Below are 17,280 nucleotides of genomic sequence, written 5' to 3'. Positions count from 1 at the left end.
TGGGACTTGCATGCATTCAATACATTTGGTACAAAGTGGACAGGTTCACAGGCTATGTATTGAGCTACATAGACTAATTAGGCTGACAATGCGCCACTGAAAACTGATTTTCTACATAAAACTGTAGAGAATATGCCTTGTCTCTTTTTTGGAAGACAGTTCTTTCTGTGAATTTATATATATGTATATATGCACCAGGGCATAGGTACCTGTACTGCAACCCCCTGCTTTGAAAGCTAAACCAGGCAGTCCTGAAGCTGGTTATCAGGTTTCCAGCTGCACAGGGCACAAGCCAAATGAAACAGAAAACACTCATGGCTCCTGAGCTACCTGGTGGCAAGTTCCAGACCCACTGACTCTGTAATCCAATGTCTTTATCTCAAGTGGCATCAGCATTGAGATAAGGTCACCCTCATAAAGGAATCACACAGGAGATCTGAAATGTCCCAAACCTAGTTTCTAGCAAGTTACATATATACACACACTTATGAATATACAACCATGCAGATGCTTTCCCCCACAATGATCTCTACACTGCTCCTAGTCTGCTAGTTCAGGTTTTAAGGGAGTGATGAAACAGCACAGTTTCACTGAGCATGGAAAATGGAAACGTCAAATACAGTTTGCATTGCTAAAATCTAAATTAGACTCTCCTCATGGAAATCCAAAATACTACAGAGAAACCACACAAAAATTAAAGCACTTCTGTGTCTTGAAAATACAACTTGCTGGCTCTGTGCCATGGAACTTCCATGGGAAATTTGGAGCTGGCTTGTCATTTTTGATCAAAATTCGCTCTAAATCAGAGAGGAAAGTTTCACAATGCTGCACTGTGCTAATCTTGCCTTTAGAGAAAAATCAATCAGCAGTCCTTTCTGATTACTGCTCCTGCAATATGCAACAATTGCTTCTTTTCATTCACTATTAGGGATGCCTTGTGTACCATATTCAGTATATTTTACCTGCTACATTATTAACTAGCAGGTCATGTTTCACATAAGAGGAGTAACTCTAGAAACATTAAAGAAAGGCTGGACAGGATGAATGCAAGACTTTTACTCACGGGCAAAACAACTAAACCCCTATCCAGCTACCTGTCCCATGGAGTTATAGATGCCTTCTCATGATTTCTGCTAATTTATAACAAAACATGTCACCTCAAATATCACAAACACATGGCTACGGTGGTACCTAAAACTTCCATTTGCCTCCTCTCCCAAGGACTTTTCCTGTGGCCAAATAAAATGAAAACAGTATTTGATTCAATATATTATTTGTTTTTACAGTATTTGAACTTATTGAACTTTGACAAATAAGACAAATTTTGTTTCTGCTCACTCTTTTAACATACTTAATTCCAGATATAACGAACCTCGCAGGGTTTAAAACACAACACTCTGGATTTAGTCATATAGAAGCTTCAGAAGGTGCCAAAAAATGGAGTTAGGTGACCGTGTTTGTTGAAATCTGACTTGGTTTAAAACAAGCTGAAATCCATGCTATTTCACAAAAATCCTACAAAGATAAGAGTATGTGAGAAATTCCACAGCTGGAAGTTTATGGATTTGGAAGAGCAGAGCTAAAGGGTGGAGTATTGGAGCTGGACTGTTCTTTCCTGCTGCACAGGAGGATTTTTATCACTGGATCAGCAGCAGTGCTTTGGCCTCCTTCCAACTGCATATTTCCACAGCAACCTTGTTGGACTCAGGAAGGGGTTTGATCTTCCCAAACACTGAGGCACTGAGCATGGGCCCCTCTGCAGATTCCTCTTCCCTAACCAAATAGCCAAACTTGACTAGTTTCAACCCGTGCTGTGCTCTCTTGTGAACAGAAACTGCTCCCACAGCACAAAGGTACCAGAACAAATTCTGAAGGCAAAATTCTGAAGAAAAAAACCCAAAACCAAATACATGGAAAAAATTCTAATGTATTAATGTAAATGCTAGGGTTGATTTTAATGATCCTGCTCTGTTCAGCAAGAATTTACATTTCAGTAAAATACTGCTGAATTAGAAGAGAAGCATTTAAAGGTGATTTTAATGATTATACGCTCGCTTTAATCTACGCGCAAAGTAAGGAGGTTAATTAATTACCTTTCAAAGTTTTCCTGTATGTTTTCCTTCTCTGAAACCCTTTATTTCATCACTAGGAGCTGGATTTCTTTTTTGCCTCTCTTTGTCCCCCCCCACCAGCTTCCCACGGAGAATGTGCCTCTCTTACCAACAAAGATTAAAAAGGGAGACATAAATCCACCAAAATTTGACATGCACGCGAAAGAGGGAATACAAGCAAATTACAGAATCAATCTCCTCACAGAGAATGATGGATTTGAATTCCCCCATTTAACTTGCAAAATGAAGGGGAAAATTTCCAACTGTTTAAAAAACTAGAGGCATATTGCTTCCAGCTGCCACTAATCCTCCTTTTCTGTAGTAAGCCCATCAAGCAGGATGAAACAATACAGTATTTTGACACTGGATACTGAACAGCTGCACCCCATTTTCAAAGGCAACAAAGCACAGCTAAGCTGGATCAGGAATCAAGGATGAGGATCAAATTTTAAGTTTCTGGGCAGCCTGCATGACAGTGCTTCTGAGAACAGGAGTACAAATATTTGGTTTTGCTCAAATTTATTTTCTCGTAGACCTTGAAGCTATGCAATTTCCTCTCTGTGTGCTCCCTGCCTCCCTTGCTGCCCAGACTGGTACTCTGAGGCACACCTCTGACACTGGGCAATCATCCATGTAACACACGAAAAAACCCTGCAGTTACAGTTTTTGATCTGGTACAGAAGCTATTCATAAAGGATTCACAGCCTTATGTATTTTAGGCAGAACAGCACTGAAAAGAGCTGATTTTCTAGGCAAGAATGTACTGACTGTCCTATTGTCCGAGAACAAAGATCCCCCTAGTCCCATATCCTGCTATCCTACAAGGAAAGCCTCTTCCAAAGGAGCGAGTAAATGATGACACTTCTCCTCACACAATCTTCCAGGTTCCCTCTGTCCGTAGCTCAGGGACTTTCCCAGACAGAGAATTTTCTCTTCAGCTCCCCTGAAGAGCCTACTACCCCTTGAACACAAGCACCACGTGATCTGTGCACATACAGAAAACAAGAGGTCTCAGCAGGTCAAGGATTTCATCATTCAAGGAGAACCATGTATCACATTCATGATCAGTCTGATGACACCAGGAGTGCCAGACTCACTGTACACATGTGGAAACCGATCTGCAGGCAAGGAGTGGTCATGGTTTTCTAGACATCCAAGAATAAAATGAAATCCTGCTGCTTCAAGTGGTCTGCCAGAAGTCCAATAAATCTTGGGAAATGTTCAAATTCAGTAAAAGGCAATAGGTCCAAGTTATTAAACAGCACATGGGAAATACTTCTTTCTACACACACATGTACACATCTATGTATATATACTCATACACACCAGACTTAGGGTAACCCTCCTGGCTGTGTGCAACACTTCAATAAAAAAGCCTAACTTACTTTTTAATTTAAACCTAGACTCTGCCCTTACAAGTCTAGAGAAAGAGACTCTATCACTTTAAATATTCAGAATCTACTTTTGTAGTAAACATACTAATAGCAAACCATGTAACTTGAAGGCTGTGAAAGGGGGGTTGAACTGCCAGAGCAAAATACAGCTAGGCTATCAGAGCTGAATTTTCCATTAATCCCATTTTCTCTTTGGCAATGCAGCCGAAGTTTGGATTCAGAGTGTATTCAGATTTCTGGCTCCATATCTGCAAAGCAGTAAGTGGACTGGATTAACTCATTAGGCCGTTCAGCTATCATCAATCACTCCCCAGGTTTCATCCTCACACTACAGCCAGACAAATCGTCCTGCTGAATTCAAGGTCAGTGTTGTCATGGGCTTTGGCCCACACCTGACCAGCAGTTCAGGAGCACACATGTCAACTGTCAGCAGCTACAGAGCACACAACCAAAAAATGCCAAGCTAAGGACAGGACCATCAGCACGACTGACTAAGGACTTGTTTAAAGATACTATTTTCTAAACTGTTCACCCCTGTCAGTTTTGACATGAGTCCCCATTTGGTAGCACCTTCAGCTCATATTACCTCTGTGCTTGCTGCCTGCTCCTTTCAGAATTATTAGCTTTTGTAGGATATATATAGAGGATATATACTCAATATAGGATGCACCTCAGTCTTTCCAACAGTACCTTCAAAACTTCTACTGGAGTCATGTATCAAGCCATGTTCTTGGACACAAGCTGTCAGGCCTGATGCTCTCCCTCTGACACAGGAAATGTATCATTAATTTTCATGTCCTGGAAGCTGACTACAAGCAGCACAAGCACAAAATGCAAGTTCTTCTGGTCCCAAAGTCATTGTTAACATTTTTGTCCCTTAGACTTCTGCAGCTGAAGTTCACTTTGTGTAGTATGCATTCCACAAACATGAAAGGTTGAGTTCCCCAGTGCTAGGAATAAAGTAGCACATTTTGGCAGCCCTAGAGACCATTCTACTCTTATGTGTGGTCCCCATCATCCTCTTCCACAACCCCAGATACCTGCAGAACCAAGCTGTCAGCCTGATCCACACACAGTTTGAAACCAAATCATTTTACTGGGCTACTTTTCAGACAGAATTATATTTGCACAGTGCTCAACTTAACAGCAGGAAAGTTTAGCTCTAAAGCCAAACGTGAAACCCCACCTCCAGTGAATAGCCCAAAACCAACTGCAAGAAAGCAAACACGACCTGCAGCCAGTCCATGCTCTCACCTCACCCAGTTCTGAGCTGCAGACTCCAGTTTCCTAAAGGAACCTGCCTCCCAGCTTTAACTTGCTAATCTGTCCCCTAATCAGCCCAAGCCCTTCGCTACCCTCACTGTGGTCAGACATTACAATAAGCAAAACACACTCAGGCCAAATAACATCCTCTTCCAATTTCACACAGAATGGTTTCATCCTCTACAAATTACTGTACTGCAAAATAGACATTAATTCTTCACACAACTACCGTGAAGTCTCCCCATGACACTTTTACCTGAATAAAAGATTTTCCTTTGACTTGGCAGACATGGTAAAAACAAGAGAGTTTTGCACCATGGGGTGGAGAAAAAAGTTCAAGGATGATAATGATAAAGAACTAAGATGATGATCACTTTTCCATGCTCACCAAATATGCAGGTTTCTCTGCAGAAGGAAATTCACTTAAAATACACAATTTAAGCAGGTTAGTCACACTGATGTAATTCCCTGTGAGGCCAAACTCACTAAAATACTCAGCAGTGTAACAATGTGTTTTCCATCTAGGAAGTGTTCAAGGTGAGAGGTACATAAAACTTTTTACAGCTTTTCCACTGTGCAGATTCTCTTCTTCTGGAGTTCACTGACCAGTTATTGTGGTATCGAACACAATATGAGATATGAAGTCATTAAAAATTCCATTAAATCCTCATTCTGAACTTAAATGTTTACACCCACCAAAAGCCATCACATCCAAACCAGACAACTTTGAATTGCTAGTGTGTGTCTTCATGCCATCCAACAATTCTCAGAAGATCCTTCACCAAACACTTCAACAGTTCAATAAACAAAACAGAAAATCACAACCACCCTCATCTTTAAGCTCCATGTTGACATCTTACTGTGCATCACTTGGAGGGACACTTCATCATCCTCCTGCAGGATCTGTGAACAGCTGCAATTTCTGAGAGCCAAATCACTTCCACATCATCTGCTAAGTACCTTTACGTATGTATCTATCCATCTGTAGCTACTTATGGGAGGTGCTTGTGTCTGCATTTATGCAAACTGACTGCTGTAGTAGCTCTTGCACAGGGACACATACTCCCTGCTCCATAGCTGGACTGCACTGGGCACACCTCTTTTTCCCCCAGGACAACCACAGTGACTTTGAACAGCTGCAGAGGCTGTGGCATCACACTTACCCTGGGTGGCACAGTCTGCAGGGCTGTGATGTAGTTCTCCAGAGCAATGCGGCGACGGTCATTCAGCATCGCTTCCACCCGGGCCATGTGAGTCTCCACCAGCTGCTGTCTTTCATTTGCTGCTTCTTGTTCCAGAGATTCCACTTTCTCCTGGAAATGCTGAAAAAAACATCAGTCACAACAGAAACAGTGAAGACATCAGCGGAGACCAGCAGACGTGAGCACCTCTGTCTGCAAACCACCAAAACCTTTCCCCATGTCAATCTGGTCTGGCTCCCAGGAACTCTGCCTTGAATGCACCTTTTACTGATTTCAGTGGGAACTGCAGTGCCCTGTATTCAAGAACATCTGGTCATATTTTACTAATCTAATAATAAAATGAAATATTCCTGACATGTTCAGGAATCCTTTGTTTGCCTCAAGACAAAGGTTCAGCACTAGAGAACTGTGCCCAGAGCAGGAAGGAGTCTGACAAGTGTACACCCCTGCCATCATGACTACATGAGTAAACCTATATGGGGAGAGAAAAATGTCCAACCTGAACACAGTCACTATAATTTCCTAATAAACTGGTCACCAAGAAGAAAAACTGAGCCCAAACTTACTCCAACAGAGGAAAAGACTGACTGGGTAACACGTACAGAGAGCAAAGCTGTGGGATCTAATGTGCAAACCAATCTGGTTCTGAATGTTTCCTTTTTATAGTTGTGCCCTGAAATCATTCCAGCAGTACTGAATAATATCTGACAGTGGGATTCAAGGAGTGTCTGGTTTGTCAGAATTTTTGAATTATAGTATAATTTTGGATAAAATAATTTTTGGCTGAGGGTTTCTTTCAGATAAAACTGATGATGATCCTTTCCTTAAATCACATTTTCCATCTCTGCTTTGAGTTTAGGTCCTGCAGCTCGTATTAGTTTATCACAGCCTAAATTTTGATAGGAGCCCGTAGGAAACAAGTTTTCAGTTCTCACTGAAGGCATATCTAAACTCAGATGAAATTCTACCCCTCTGTGCAGTCACAAGTCCTGCACTGCTGTTCCAGGGACTGGCTGCAAAGTATAGAGACACTCAGCAGCCACCAACAGTTGGAAACAATAATAGCAACAAGAGCAGAGAATAACATTGAATCTCCATGAAAGTAGGTTTTAAAATTACATCACACCCAGCACCCCTTGCATTTTAACTGGGGCCCCAGCTGGCAAGGTTGTGGTTGAGTTTTCCTTTACCTGGATAACAGCTTTCTTGTCGGCCTTTGGCAAGTTCTTTGCTTGGCGTTCTGCCTCTTCCCACTCTCTCATGACCTAGTGAACAAAACAAGGAGCGTGACTTTCCTATTCTCCTCTCGTCTCAGGGCTTAGCAACAGCCAAGCACTGCAGCTCCAACAGTCATCTTTTTACATTCCTCTCCTCCTTTTATCTCTATAAAAAAAGTGGTTGCAACGTTTAACGAAGGTAAGATCCTGTTATTAAATTAAACAAAGATGGTACTTCTGTGCCTGAACACTGTGCCAAGCCCTCCTTCACAGCTCCACTGTGAAGCAACACAGACGTTAACCAGCCCTCGAGCAAGGGAAGTGAAGGTCTCCATGGCTGAAATACACACTGATCCTTTTTCATCTCACACAGAAAGAAAACTGCTTCCACTTATGTACATCCTTGGACAAAATGAGTGAATTTCAACTCATTCTAATTGTCACCACAAAATTTTTTAGTATTTGGGCTACATCGCTGGCTTTTGAGTAGGACAGATCAAAAATTACACATAACTTGTGCTAATCCACCTACTTGTCCAGAAATAGGGGGTTTAGCAACACTCCAAGAATTGAATATATATCTCAAGTACAACACGGACAGAAAAATAATGTAGGAGAACTTTCAGTACCATTTCTTTGAGCAATGTGAGAAGCTACCTTGCCCTGTAACAAAGAGCAGTATTTCAATACTCAGGGAATGGGTTACTTGCTGTCCATGACATCTGAAACTTTCCTGTGGTCTTACCTAGAGCCTTTAATCATTTCACACCTAGACAGCAATCTCCTCAGGTAACACATTTTATACAGGAACAACTGTTCTCACTGAATGCAGTGCACACAAATAGGTGACCTGTTTATGTGCAGGATTAGCACCATGTCTGAAGATGACAGAAGAAACCTAGAAGCAATTACTCACAACGTGCATTTCCTTTACTTCCTTTCTCAATAAAACACACACTTTCAAACCATTTAATAGAAATAGTCAAAGAGGATTTTAAAAAAAGCTCAAAATTCACATGCATGACTGAAATTTTACCAAGACCAATACCAAAGGCAGGAAAAGTAAGACCTGCTGTGCCTCATGTTAGCAAGTTGAGCCTCCACCACTTAGTTCCTGTCTTAGTCTTCCCAGTTTTCCGACACACTGGAAATTGCTAATCAAGCTCTTTGATGGACAGCAGTGGCGGTGCCCCAGGGTACCTGGTTGAGCCTGTGACCTTAAAAAGCCTTCCACAAACGTGGGCTCAAAGGAGACTTTTAGAAGCCCCAGATCTTGAAAAGTTCTGTACAGAGTTGTAGGCCTTACTGATTGCCCAGCACGCTGACACCTGCACTCTACACTGACTCCATATATGGGATTTTGTTGTCAAGTTTTCATCCTCCTTTTCACCCCAAGCCCTGGAGCGTATCTCAAGACAGCAACAAAGCAGTCATAGTAAAAACAGATCAACTCAGTATCACTGAAATTATTTATCAATAAGAGATTCTGGCCTCAATAACTTGGCCTCGGTGCACTTATAAACCTATTCTCCCTCGCTGACAGCACAGATCTATGAAAGAGACACAGATTTATGGCTCTTCAAGCATTTTGGTGGCTTTGAGGAGGGAAAATGACAACTTCTGATTGAGATTTAAGCAGTAAGCCATTTCAAAGTCAAACTTCTTCAGAACTCAGGAGGCAGACTCCTTTTGAAATAGGGCTGTAGGGGTCAGCAAGAGGGAAAGAAGCAGTATGGAAAATGCCATTCATTATCAAGAGTACAAAAATCTCATTACATTGAAAGCAGCAGAATTCACTCCCATTTTTTACACGGGAGCACAGAAGCATATCTGCAAGAGAAGAATTTATGGCAGACATTTGGGTGACAGCAATCAGATGAGCAGAGGTGATTGCCTGAAGGTTGGCTTACCGAGAAGGTAAAAGTCACACCAATAAGGCATCTACCTTTGTCAAGGGCTTTTGTTCCATGTTAAGTCTTGCCCCTTTTTCTGGTAATAACATCATTAAACCTCTCCAAAGAGCCCTGACTGTAAATGAGGGGGTAATCCTACTAGCCTGACAGTTTTAAGGAAGGAAACAGCCTTCCTACACACAGTAATAGAGATGGTGGAATTTAGGGAATACATGAACTGGTATTATTTAACATCTTCGTTGGGGACACGAACAGTAGGATTGAGTGCACTCTCAGCAAAGTGACATGAAGCTCAGTGATGTGGTTGATACTCTAGAGGAAGGGATGGCATCCAGAGGGACCTGGGCAGGCTTGAGAGGCAGGCCCGTGCAAACCTCAGGTTCAAGTTCAACAGGGCCAAGCGTGGGTGCTGCACTTGGATTGGGGCAATGCCAAGCATTGATACAGAATGGGTAATGAGTGCTCTGAGAGAAGCCCTGCAGAGAAGGACTTCAGAGTTCTGGTGGATGAAAAAACAAATAAGAGCCAGCCATGTGCACTCACAGCCCAGGAAGCCAAATGTATCCCTGGCTGCATCAAAAGGAGCATGGGCAGCAGGGAGAAGGGAGGGGATTCTGCCCCTTACTTCACCTGCAGTGCCACATTCAGCTCTGGGGCCCAACTTAAAAAGGACGTGGACCTGCTTGAGTGGGTCCAGAGGAGATCATGAAGATGATCAGAGGACTGGAGCACCTCCTCTGTGAGGCCAGGGTGAGAGAGCTGGGGTTGTTCAGCCTGGAGAAGAGAAGGCTCCAGGGAGACCTTACAGGAAGCTTTCAGTGTCTGAAAGGGGGCCTCCAAGAAGGCAGGAGAGGGACTTTTTTCATGTAGTGCAAAAAAGTAGTGATGCAGTGATAAGAAGGAATGGCTCTAAACTGACAGAGAGTATGCTTAGGTTAGATATTAGGAAGAAATTCCTCACTGTGAGGGTGGTGAGGCACTGGCACAAGTTGCCCAGAGTAGTTGAGGATGCCTCACCCCTGGAAGTGTTCAAGGCCAGGTTGGGGGTCTTGAGCAACCTGATCTAGTGGAAGGTGTGCCTGCCAATGGCAGGGGAGTTGTAACTAAATTATCTTTAAGGTCCCTTCCAATACAAACCATTCTATGATTCTATAGAGCCCCGGGACTAAAAATCAGCTGAAGACCTCTCCAGGATGTTGGAACAAGTGGCATGCAGTGAGCCAAAAAAAATCCTGAACATAACACCAGCTCTATTCAGGTTGGTTGAGGACTGCAGTATTTTCAGATATTTGCTTTGGAAATAAACTTTCAAGATGTAAGATTATTCTAGGACACAAGGTATCATTAAGTTCCTATCATAAGGACTCTACATGTTATGATTCCAAAAATACTGTAAACAGCCAGAGGAAGAGTAAATTTAAGATACAAGGACGTCACAAGATGTCTGAGGAGAGAAATGTATAAATATACTGCTCCCTTGAGTAAGGTTCAGTATCTGGTTCATCAGACTATTTAGTGGCAACTAATTAAGTAAGGGAGCAGCGCAGGAGGTAACAAACTAAAAAGAGAAAGAGGAAAAGGGGAATTGTACCAGAAGGTGAAACAAGAACCACGGTACTTTGCAATCAGCATGACCTCTCCCAGTTATACGTCAGGGAATAGCAAGCATTTAAAGGTTACATCTGGATCACTGAATGACTATCCTGTTTGCATGGGAATGGAGTTTTCCTGGTATGGGGGTTGCACTAATAATTCTTGGGAAAAGCTTAAAATTGTAGGTTAATGTAAGTCTCTTTAGAGTACTGCCTAGGAAGGTTTAGAAGCCTTATTGCTTCAGGTGTGGTGCAAAAAACTTCCATGATCCACAGTCTAAAGGGATGGGCACCTGAGAGCAGAAGGGATTAAGAGTCTGAACCAGAGATGCACCAGGAGCACAGAGACAGACTCCCCCAGTAAAGGAGTCTTTCACGAGCTGGGAACTATGAGGTGACACAATCACCGACTGAAGCTGGGTCTCTGCTTGTGAGAACATCTTCATATAAGAAAAAAAGAAATAAGAGTTGTCAGAATTTCATGGTAAACAAAGGGAAATCCCAGAAAGAGGACATGCAGAATATTTGCATTTGCCCTGATTATTTCAATATAATTTTTTAGTGATAAACCTTCCTACTCTTTAGATGATTATGTTTTATATGTGAAATAAAATGCATTTGATATTTTTATTACTTAACTGGCTGTTGCAAAGTGTGCATCAAATCAAATACTATTTTAAAACTCACTGCTTTATTAAATAAAAGAAATATCTGTATTTTGTGAGCAAACCAATCTATTTCAGATTATCACATTTATCAAGATTAAGGACTGATTTGATCATTTCCCTAAAAGTAGTGATCATTTCCTCTCTTTTCAATGGAAGAAAAATGGACATTTCTGCAGCTTTATAAGCCTCCATTTCTCAGCTTTGAAAAAAAATTGGACTTTGAGTTAAAAAAAAAAAGAATAATTTTGGTGCAGCTGGAAGATTTAGCTAGGTACTTGTTTCCTTTTCTTCTTAAAGAGAAAAACATTGTTAGCAAAGGCTTACTGAGTTAATGTATTCAGCATTGTTTATAACATAACAAATAAGAGTTTCAGATTACCTTTTAGTTAAATATATATTTAAACACCTAGTTAAATATATATTAGGAACATACCTGATTATAAAGAAAATGTAAAAAGCAATGTTAAAATAAATTGCCAGAAAAGAGAACCAGTGGTACTGGACACAGATGTTCACATATGAAAACATGGAATGGTAAGCTAGCTATAAAATCTGCTACTATTTAAACATTTGAAAAGTTAACAGGGAGAATTCAATGCTGTAACAAAATGTTGCTCATAGAAGGGAAAACTAACTTTTAGAAACCTAAATTAACTCTCATCTTCGAAACTGCAGGGGGTCTGTGTGCTTCAAGACATACCTCCTTCAGTGATTTCATAAGCAGCTTAAGCAAGTTAATGATTGATTTTTTTTGTATTTTTAATGTACCTATCGTGGTGCTCTTTCCAGGTCTGATTTCGCTTGCTGAACTGGCCAGAGCTGGTTATTTGAGCTGTTTTTGGAGGAGTGACACTGCAGCGACACAGGGAGCTGACCTGCCTCACCCGCCGCTCGTTAGCGCTGACAGGAAGGATGGCTGGGCCTGTGCTAACGAGGGCACCGGGGTGAGCTCCAGCCAAACCCTTGAACCACAGCCTTCAGATGTGAGGGTGCCCAAAAGCACACGTGAAATGTGCAGCGCATTTACCCTCGAGTCTCCTGGTGCTGCAGCTCAGTGCTTTGCGTGGTAATTCTGCTGGCCTCGAGCGCTGACGCCGCGTGGTCTCTGTGATGTTTTCTGGGTGCCTGTGCATTTGAGCAGCGTTTTTCCACACAGTTTTGTAGAAAACAGAAAATACACAGTTCACCCAGACACTGCCCTTCATTACTCAGCTTTATATATTGGGATTTTGGAGGCAAACCTGCAACCACGGTGGGGATCTGAAGGCTACGCCTTTTGCACTGACTGTCCTTTGCTTTCAGGACACCCACCCCTACAGTGCTTTTTAGAGAAATGATATTTCAAGGAGAAGGAATAATGGGGTGGTGACTGCATTACACACCAACCCTCCACATGCCCAGCCAGGGCAGGATTTCTCTCCTCTGCCAGGCAGGCTGTGTGCCTCTTTTATCCTCCAGATTCTCTGCTCATTAAATTGGCACTATTTTCTCGAGTTAAAGAGAAGATGGCTTATTCGTGCTACAGCACTTCCCAGGAAGATGAGGAGCACCTACCTTCCTATCTATTAAGTGTCATATTCTCAGTATGTGCCTTGCACAGATCAGGTAAGACTATCAGGTAAGATGTCCTGCCCTATTTACCAGAAAAGTGCCAGGCACAGCTACAGTGCCAGTAGGCAGGGACTTATACTAAGAGCTTAATTTCATTTTAATTAATACAAATTTTCATTTTTAGAATAACAGCACAGAGCTAAAGGTTAATGTATCAGTAACAGAGAGAAACACTGCAAATGCATCATGGGAACAAAGTTACAATGAAAAATTACAGTAAATTGGCTACAAGGATATATGCAGTGCATCTGAATCACACTACATTAAATTTTTCTGGTTGTTCCATCCTAAAAAAATATGCACCACAGGTCTTCCTTTAAATCTCTTATATTTTTTCTTTGTTGCTATTAGAGCAGAACTGTGACCACTTTTTATTGGCATTTATAAGCCCTATTTCTGAGAGAGTGGATAACTTATCTCTTACAGTGTCCAATAGGATTAAAAACAGTGTAGAGTTTCAGGTTACACAAATCTGTTTGGTTAAAAGGAAAGAAAAGGGTTGATTCAGTTTGGATTTTCAGTTCAAAAGCATCAATTTTTCCTGTTTTCTTTGGCTTCAGACACATTTCACGTTACCTTGAGGCTCAAGACCATTGGATGAACTATATGTGATTCTACACTACCCCAGGGCACAGCCCTGTTTCTACACACACAGAGAACAAAGCTCATCACAAGCCACATCCTTCAGCTGCCAAAAGAGAAGGACAACTAATATAGCGGCCAAATTCTTTACTTAAAAGCAAGAATAATCTCACAAAACAAACACTCTTCCACAAAGATAAGAACAATTTTTAACAGATTTTTTTTTTCCTTTTAACCAGCACAAGCAACTGTAGTGACTTATGATTGGTGGTGACCCAACCACAAACGTGTGTCAGGCAGCTGAATTCTTAGATAGAGTCAGAAAGGCAGAAAATGGTGTGTTTACAGCATTGCAAATGGGCAGAGCACCTGGATGAAGCCTTGTGAAAGACAAAGATGAAGGATCACAAGCATCTTATGACTTGACAGACAAACTCCCCCATTCAGGAATAAAGAGATCTCCCCTTACCTGAGACATCCTTTCACGATGCTTAGCTTCAAGTCTCTCCTTGGCTTTCTGGAAATGGGCATGTTCATTCTCATCTCCAGGTGTCTCCAAGTATTTGTCAACAGCATCAGGAGTGCTAGCAGCTGTGGTAGGGACTGGGGTGAGGAAGGAGAGGGGGAAGAAAAGCAGAATTTCTACTTAGGTACAGGGAAAATTTAGTTAGATCAAGCAAGAAGCATCTGCTCTAGTTTCCATTGGAATAAAGCCATTTATTTAGCGTCAGAGGAAGATACAAAAATGTGGTTTAGGTGAGCATGTTACAGCAAATATATATAAATATAACAGGATTTCCCCTCCTGCCCCATTTTATAAACCAGGAGAAACTCATCAAAGTGAACAAAGCAATGTTCTTCAAACAGGTTAGAAACTGCTGTCAAAGGAAAAATTCCAAGTACGGATAAAAGCCTAGCAATGACTAAAGTCCATAAGCCAGTAGAAAGCCCTTTGCAAAGTTACATGCTTTGTATATTAGTATATTTTTAAAAGGTAAATTGTAACTCCTAAGTATGAATGCAAATACATTTTAAAGCACTTGTGGACTCCACAGTAGCTAATGAAGTATCTCAAATCCTTTGTTAGCAACAGTTTGGCCTCACAGATATTTACTTAATTTCTAACAACTTTGATTAAGAAACCCCCTCACAGATGCTGGAAATAACCAGACAGCTTGCACTAATTGCTAACCATTCCTGTCAGGTAACTGGGTGATACCTGTGACAGTGGCAGTGGAAAGATTTGCATTTGGGACAATTCAAGCAAAGTGAGCAACAGTTCCCTCACTATACACTGACATCCAACAACCCCTGCACTAATTAGAGCAATTTCTGTGCTAGGCAATAACAGCAATTAAAAAACTTTCCAATGATGATCAACTACTTCAACTATATTGTGCCTAAATATTTTATTATATAATTAATTTCATCTCCCTGATCACATTTAGTTCAACTACTGCAAAGTTAGTTTAAAAATTTTGCCAAAGAAACACAGAACAAACACATACCTGTGCAGGATTTTTTTTTTTAAATGAGTTTGACTACATGTACTACAGTGAACTTCACTTACAGAGGTAATTCATTTTAGTAGATAGACTACTACAGGCAGTGAAAAATCAGGATACTCCCACATCCCAAATGTTTCTCAATGTCTTCAACAAAAGCAAACTTGAATCTGAAGATCAGAAGGAGTAATAGCAACCGATATTTATTTATGACCACTTCCCCCCAAACGAGTTCAAATATAAGCACATCTGTGTTAAATTATTAAAAAAAAAATTAAAATCATCAGTTAGGAGTACAATGTGAAATTAAATATATCCAATGAAATATATCCTCAAATTTAAAGAAAAACTTAACCCCAAACCCAAAGTTTTTCTCCTTAGATGTATAACCCCAAAAGCATTGAAAATGCATTTTGGCTGCATTTGAGGTATCTCTGTATGTTCTCTGCAATAGGCATGAATGGTTTTGGGTGTTGTTGGTATAAACTGCACAGTGGATTTTCCAAGTTACTCAGTGGATCAAAGGAAAGGTCTTGCTTGTCTCAAAACAAAAAAATAATAATCTACAAGCAAATAAAAAAAAAATCTAATTGAGAAATCTTAGGCAGTGCAAAGCATCACTCCTCCCACCATCATTATGTTTTTTCATAAATATTGAATTACAAGTTTACATTTTGTAAGATGGTAAACTTAGTTACTGAAGTGCTGTAACAATCAAACAGGAACAAATAAGCTTCCAGACACACAAAACAGGATGCCACTCAATATTTTCAGTGGTTACTATTACAACTTCAGACCACTTCAAGTCTACGATGCTGTTATAAAAGCATTAAAATTTTCTTTCTTTTTAAACTCTTAATGATGACAACCCATCTTCAAGGACAACCCGGTTTGTGCTGGGGTGCAGTGCTGCCTGCCAGAAAGGCTACAGCCAGTGTAAGCAAATTCCAAAAACAAATCACCCAAAGCTCACGCTGAGTGAGAACATTTCTGTAATGCTCCCGAGTTCGACATGTCTTTGCCTTTTAATCTCTCAAGCATCAAATCAATTTCATCTTCATCTTTCCTGAAGCTGCAGCTGAGTATTATGCATTTTAATTCCATTTAGAAAATGAAGAGAAAATGTTATTTCAAAGCAAGAAGGAATTTAAGAGTGTCAGACCACTGAGCAAAGGCCATCCCTTCCAGGGACTCATCCAACACCCTCTGGCAAGAGCAGGGAATACTCTTTTGCAATGTTTAACTAACATTGTTGGATTTTTCTTCCATGGCTCTAATTTTATTTTTTTCCCAAAAAAACTTGCATGAGATTTAACATTCACACTATGGTGTAGCAGTGAGTTCCACCTTTCAGTCAGGTTCTGAAGAGATTCCCCTCTTCCTCATCCTCCTCTCTCTGCCTCTGTGGCACACAGAGGGGTTCAGCATGGGAGGATGAAATGGGGGAGAGCTCTAGCACATTCATCATCCTTCTCCATGTTTTATGGATTTATTTTTTCTAACTGAATTCAAGTTGTACAAATGTGAGTGGAAAGAAGTGACAATCTAAATAACTGTCCAATAAATTATGCAGATTTAACCTTTAATTTATTAAACAGGAAAAAAGGTCACCAGCATTTGCACTAGAGCTCAGTTAAGCCACCTCTGCATTCAAGGTTTGATTTTCAAAAGCTCCTGTCTCACACAGGCAGCCCTGACAGGCTGGATTTTCGGACACTATCCTTACTTTCCACCAAAATGCTTGGTGCTGTGTTTCTGCACTGGTGAGAGCAGCAGGTGCTGAGAACTCGAAAATCTGACTTCAGTGCTGGATGCCAGGGATGTCAGAGCACCAAGACCCCTCCAAAAGCTGTGCAAAACCAAACAGCGACTGGGCATTAAACGCCACAGGCTTGGATTCCCAAGACAGCCAGGCTGTGTCCAGCAGCAGGGAAAAGATGAGGGCAGGACATCGACACCTGACTGTAATACACTCTCCCAAGCTGACGCTGATGAAGAGCAGCACTGCACAGGAGGGGATTGCTACTACCCCTGACCTTCAGCAAAAGGCTGGTGTAAGGCCATATGGAGCCTCTCCACTGCATGTTCCCAAAAAAAAAGGGGGCTGGGAAACAGGCATGAGAACTCATGGGAGCTTGGGAGACCTGTGTCCTGCTAAGAAGCTCAATCAGTTACAGTCACCCACCAGGGAGTGTACTACTAATCTGATTTAGAAAATCTCT

The 17,280-nt window shown here is 41.3% G+C and overlaps 1 protein-coding gene across 3 annotated transcripts in view; it reads right to left on the bottom strand.

The window, feature by feature from the left end:
- APP (amyloid beta precursor protein) overlaps positions 1–17,280 on the bottom strand; it is a 161,682-nt gene that overhangs the window by 51,017 nt on the left and 93,385 nt on the right. For 2 of the 3 annotated variants that reach the window (XM_008924902.3, XM_018076936.2), the window contains 3 exons: positions 14,023–14,156; positions 7,161–7,235; positions 5,932–6,090 (listed from right to left, as the gene is read on the bottom strand). In XM_008924902.3, the coding sequence (XP_008923150.1) occupies positions 5,932–6,090; positions 7,161–7,235; positions 14,023–14,156 (368 nt within the window). The remainder of the gene's footprint in view (positions 1–5,931; positions 6,091–7,160; positions 7,236–14,022; positions 14,157–17,280) is intronic. The other variant, XM_018076935.2, reaches the window with a different exon arrangement.

This window comes from Manacus vitellinus, unplaced genomic scaffold (genome assembly GCF_001715985.3).
Source record: "Manacus vitellinus isolate BGI_N305 unplaced genomic scaffold, ASM171598v3 scaffold_34_pilon, whole genome shotgun sequence".
In the NCBI taxonomy this organism is placed as follows: domain Eukaryota; kingdom Metazoa; phylum Chordata; class Aves; order Passeriformes; family Pipridae; genus Manacus; species Manacus vitellinus.
This window is presented reverse-complemented; position numbering and strand designations above follow the sequence as displayed.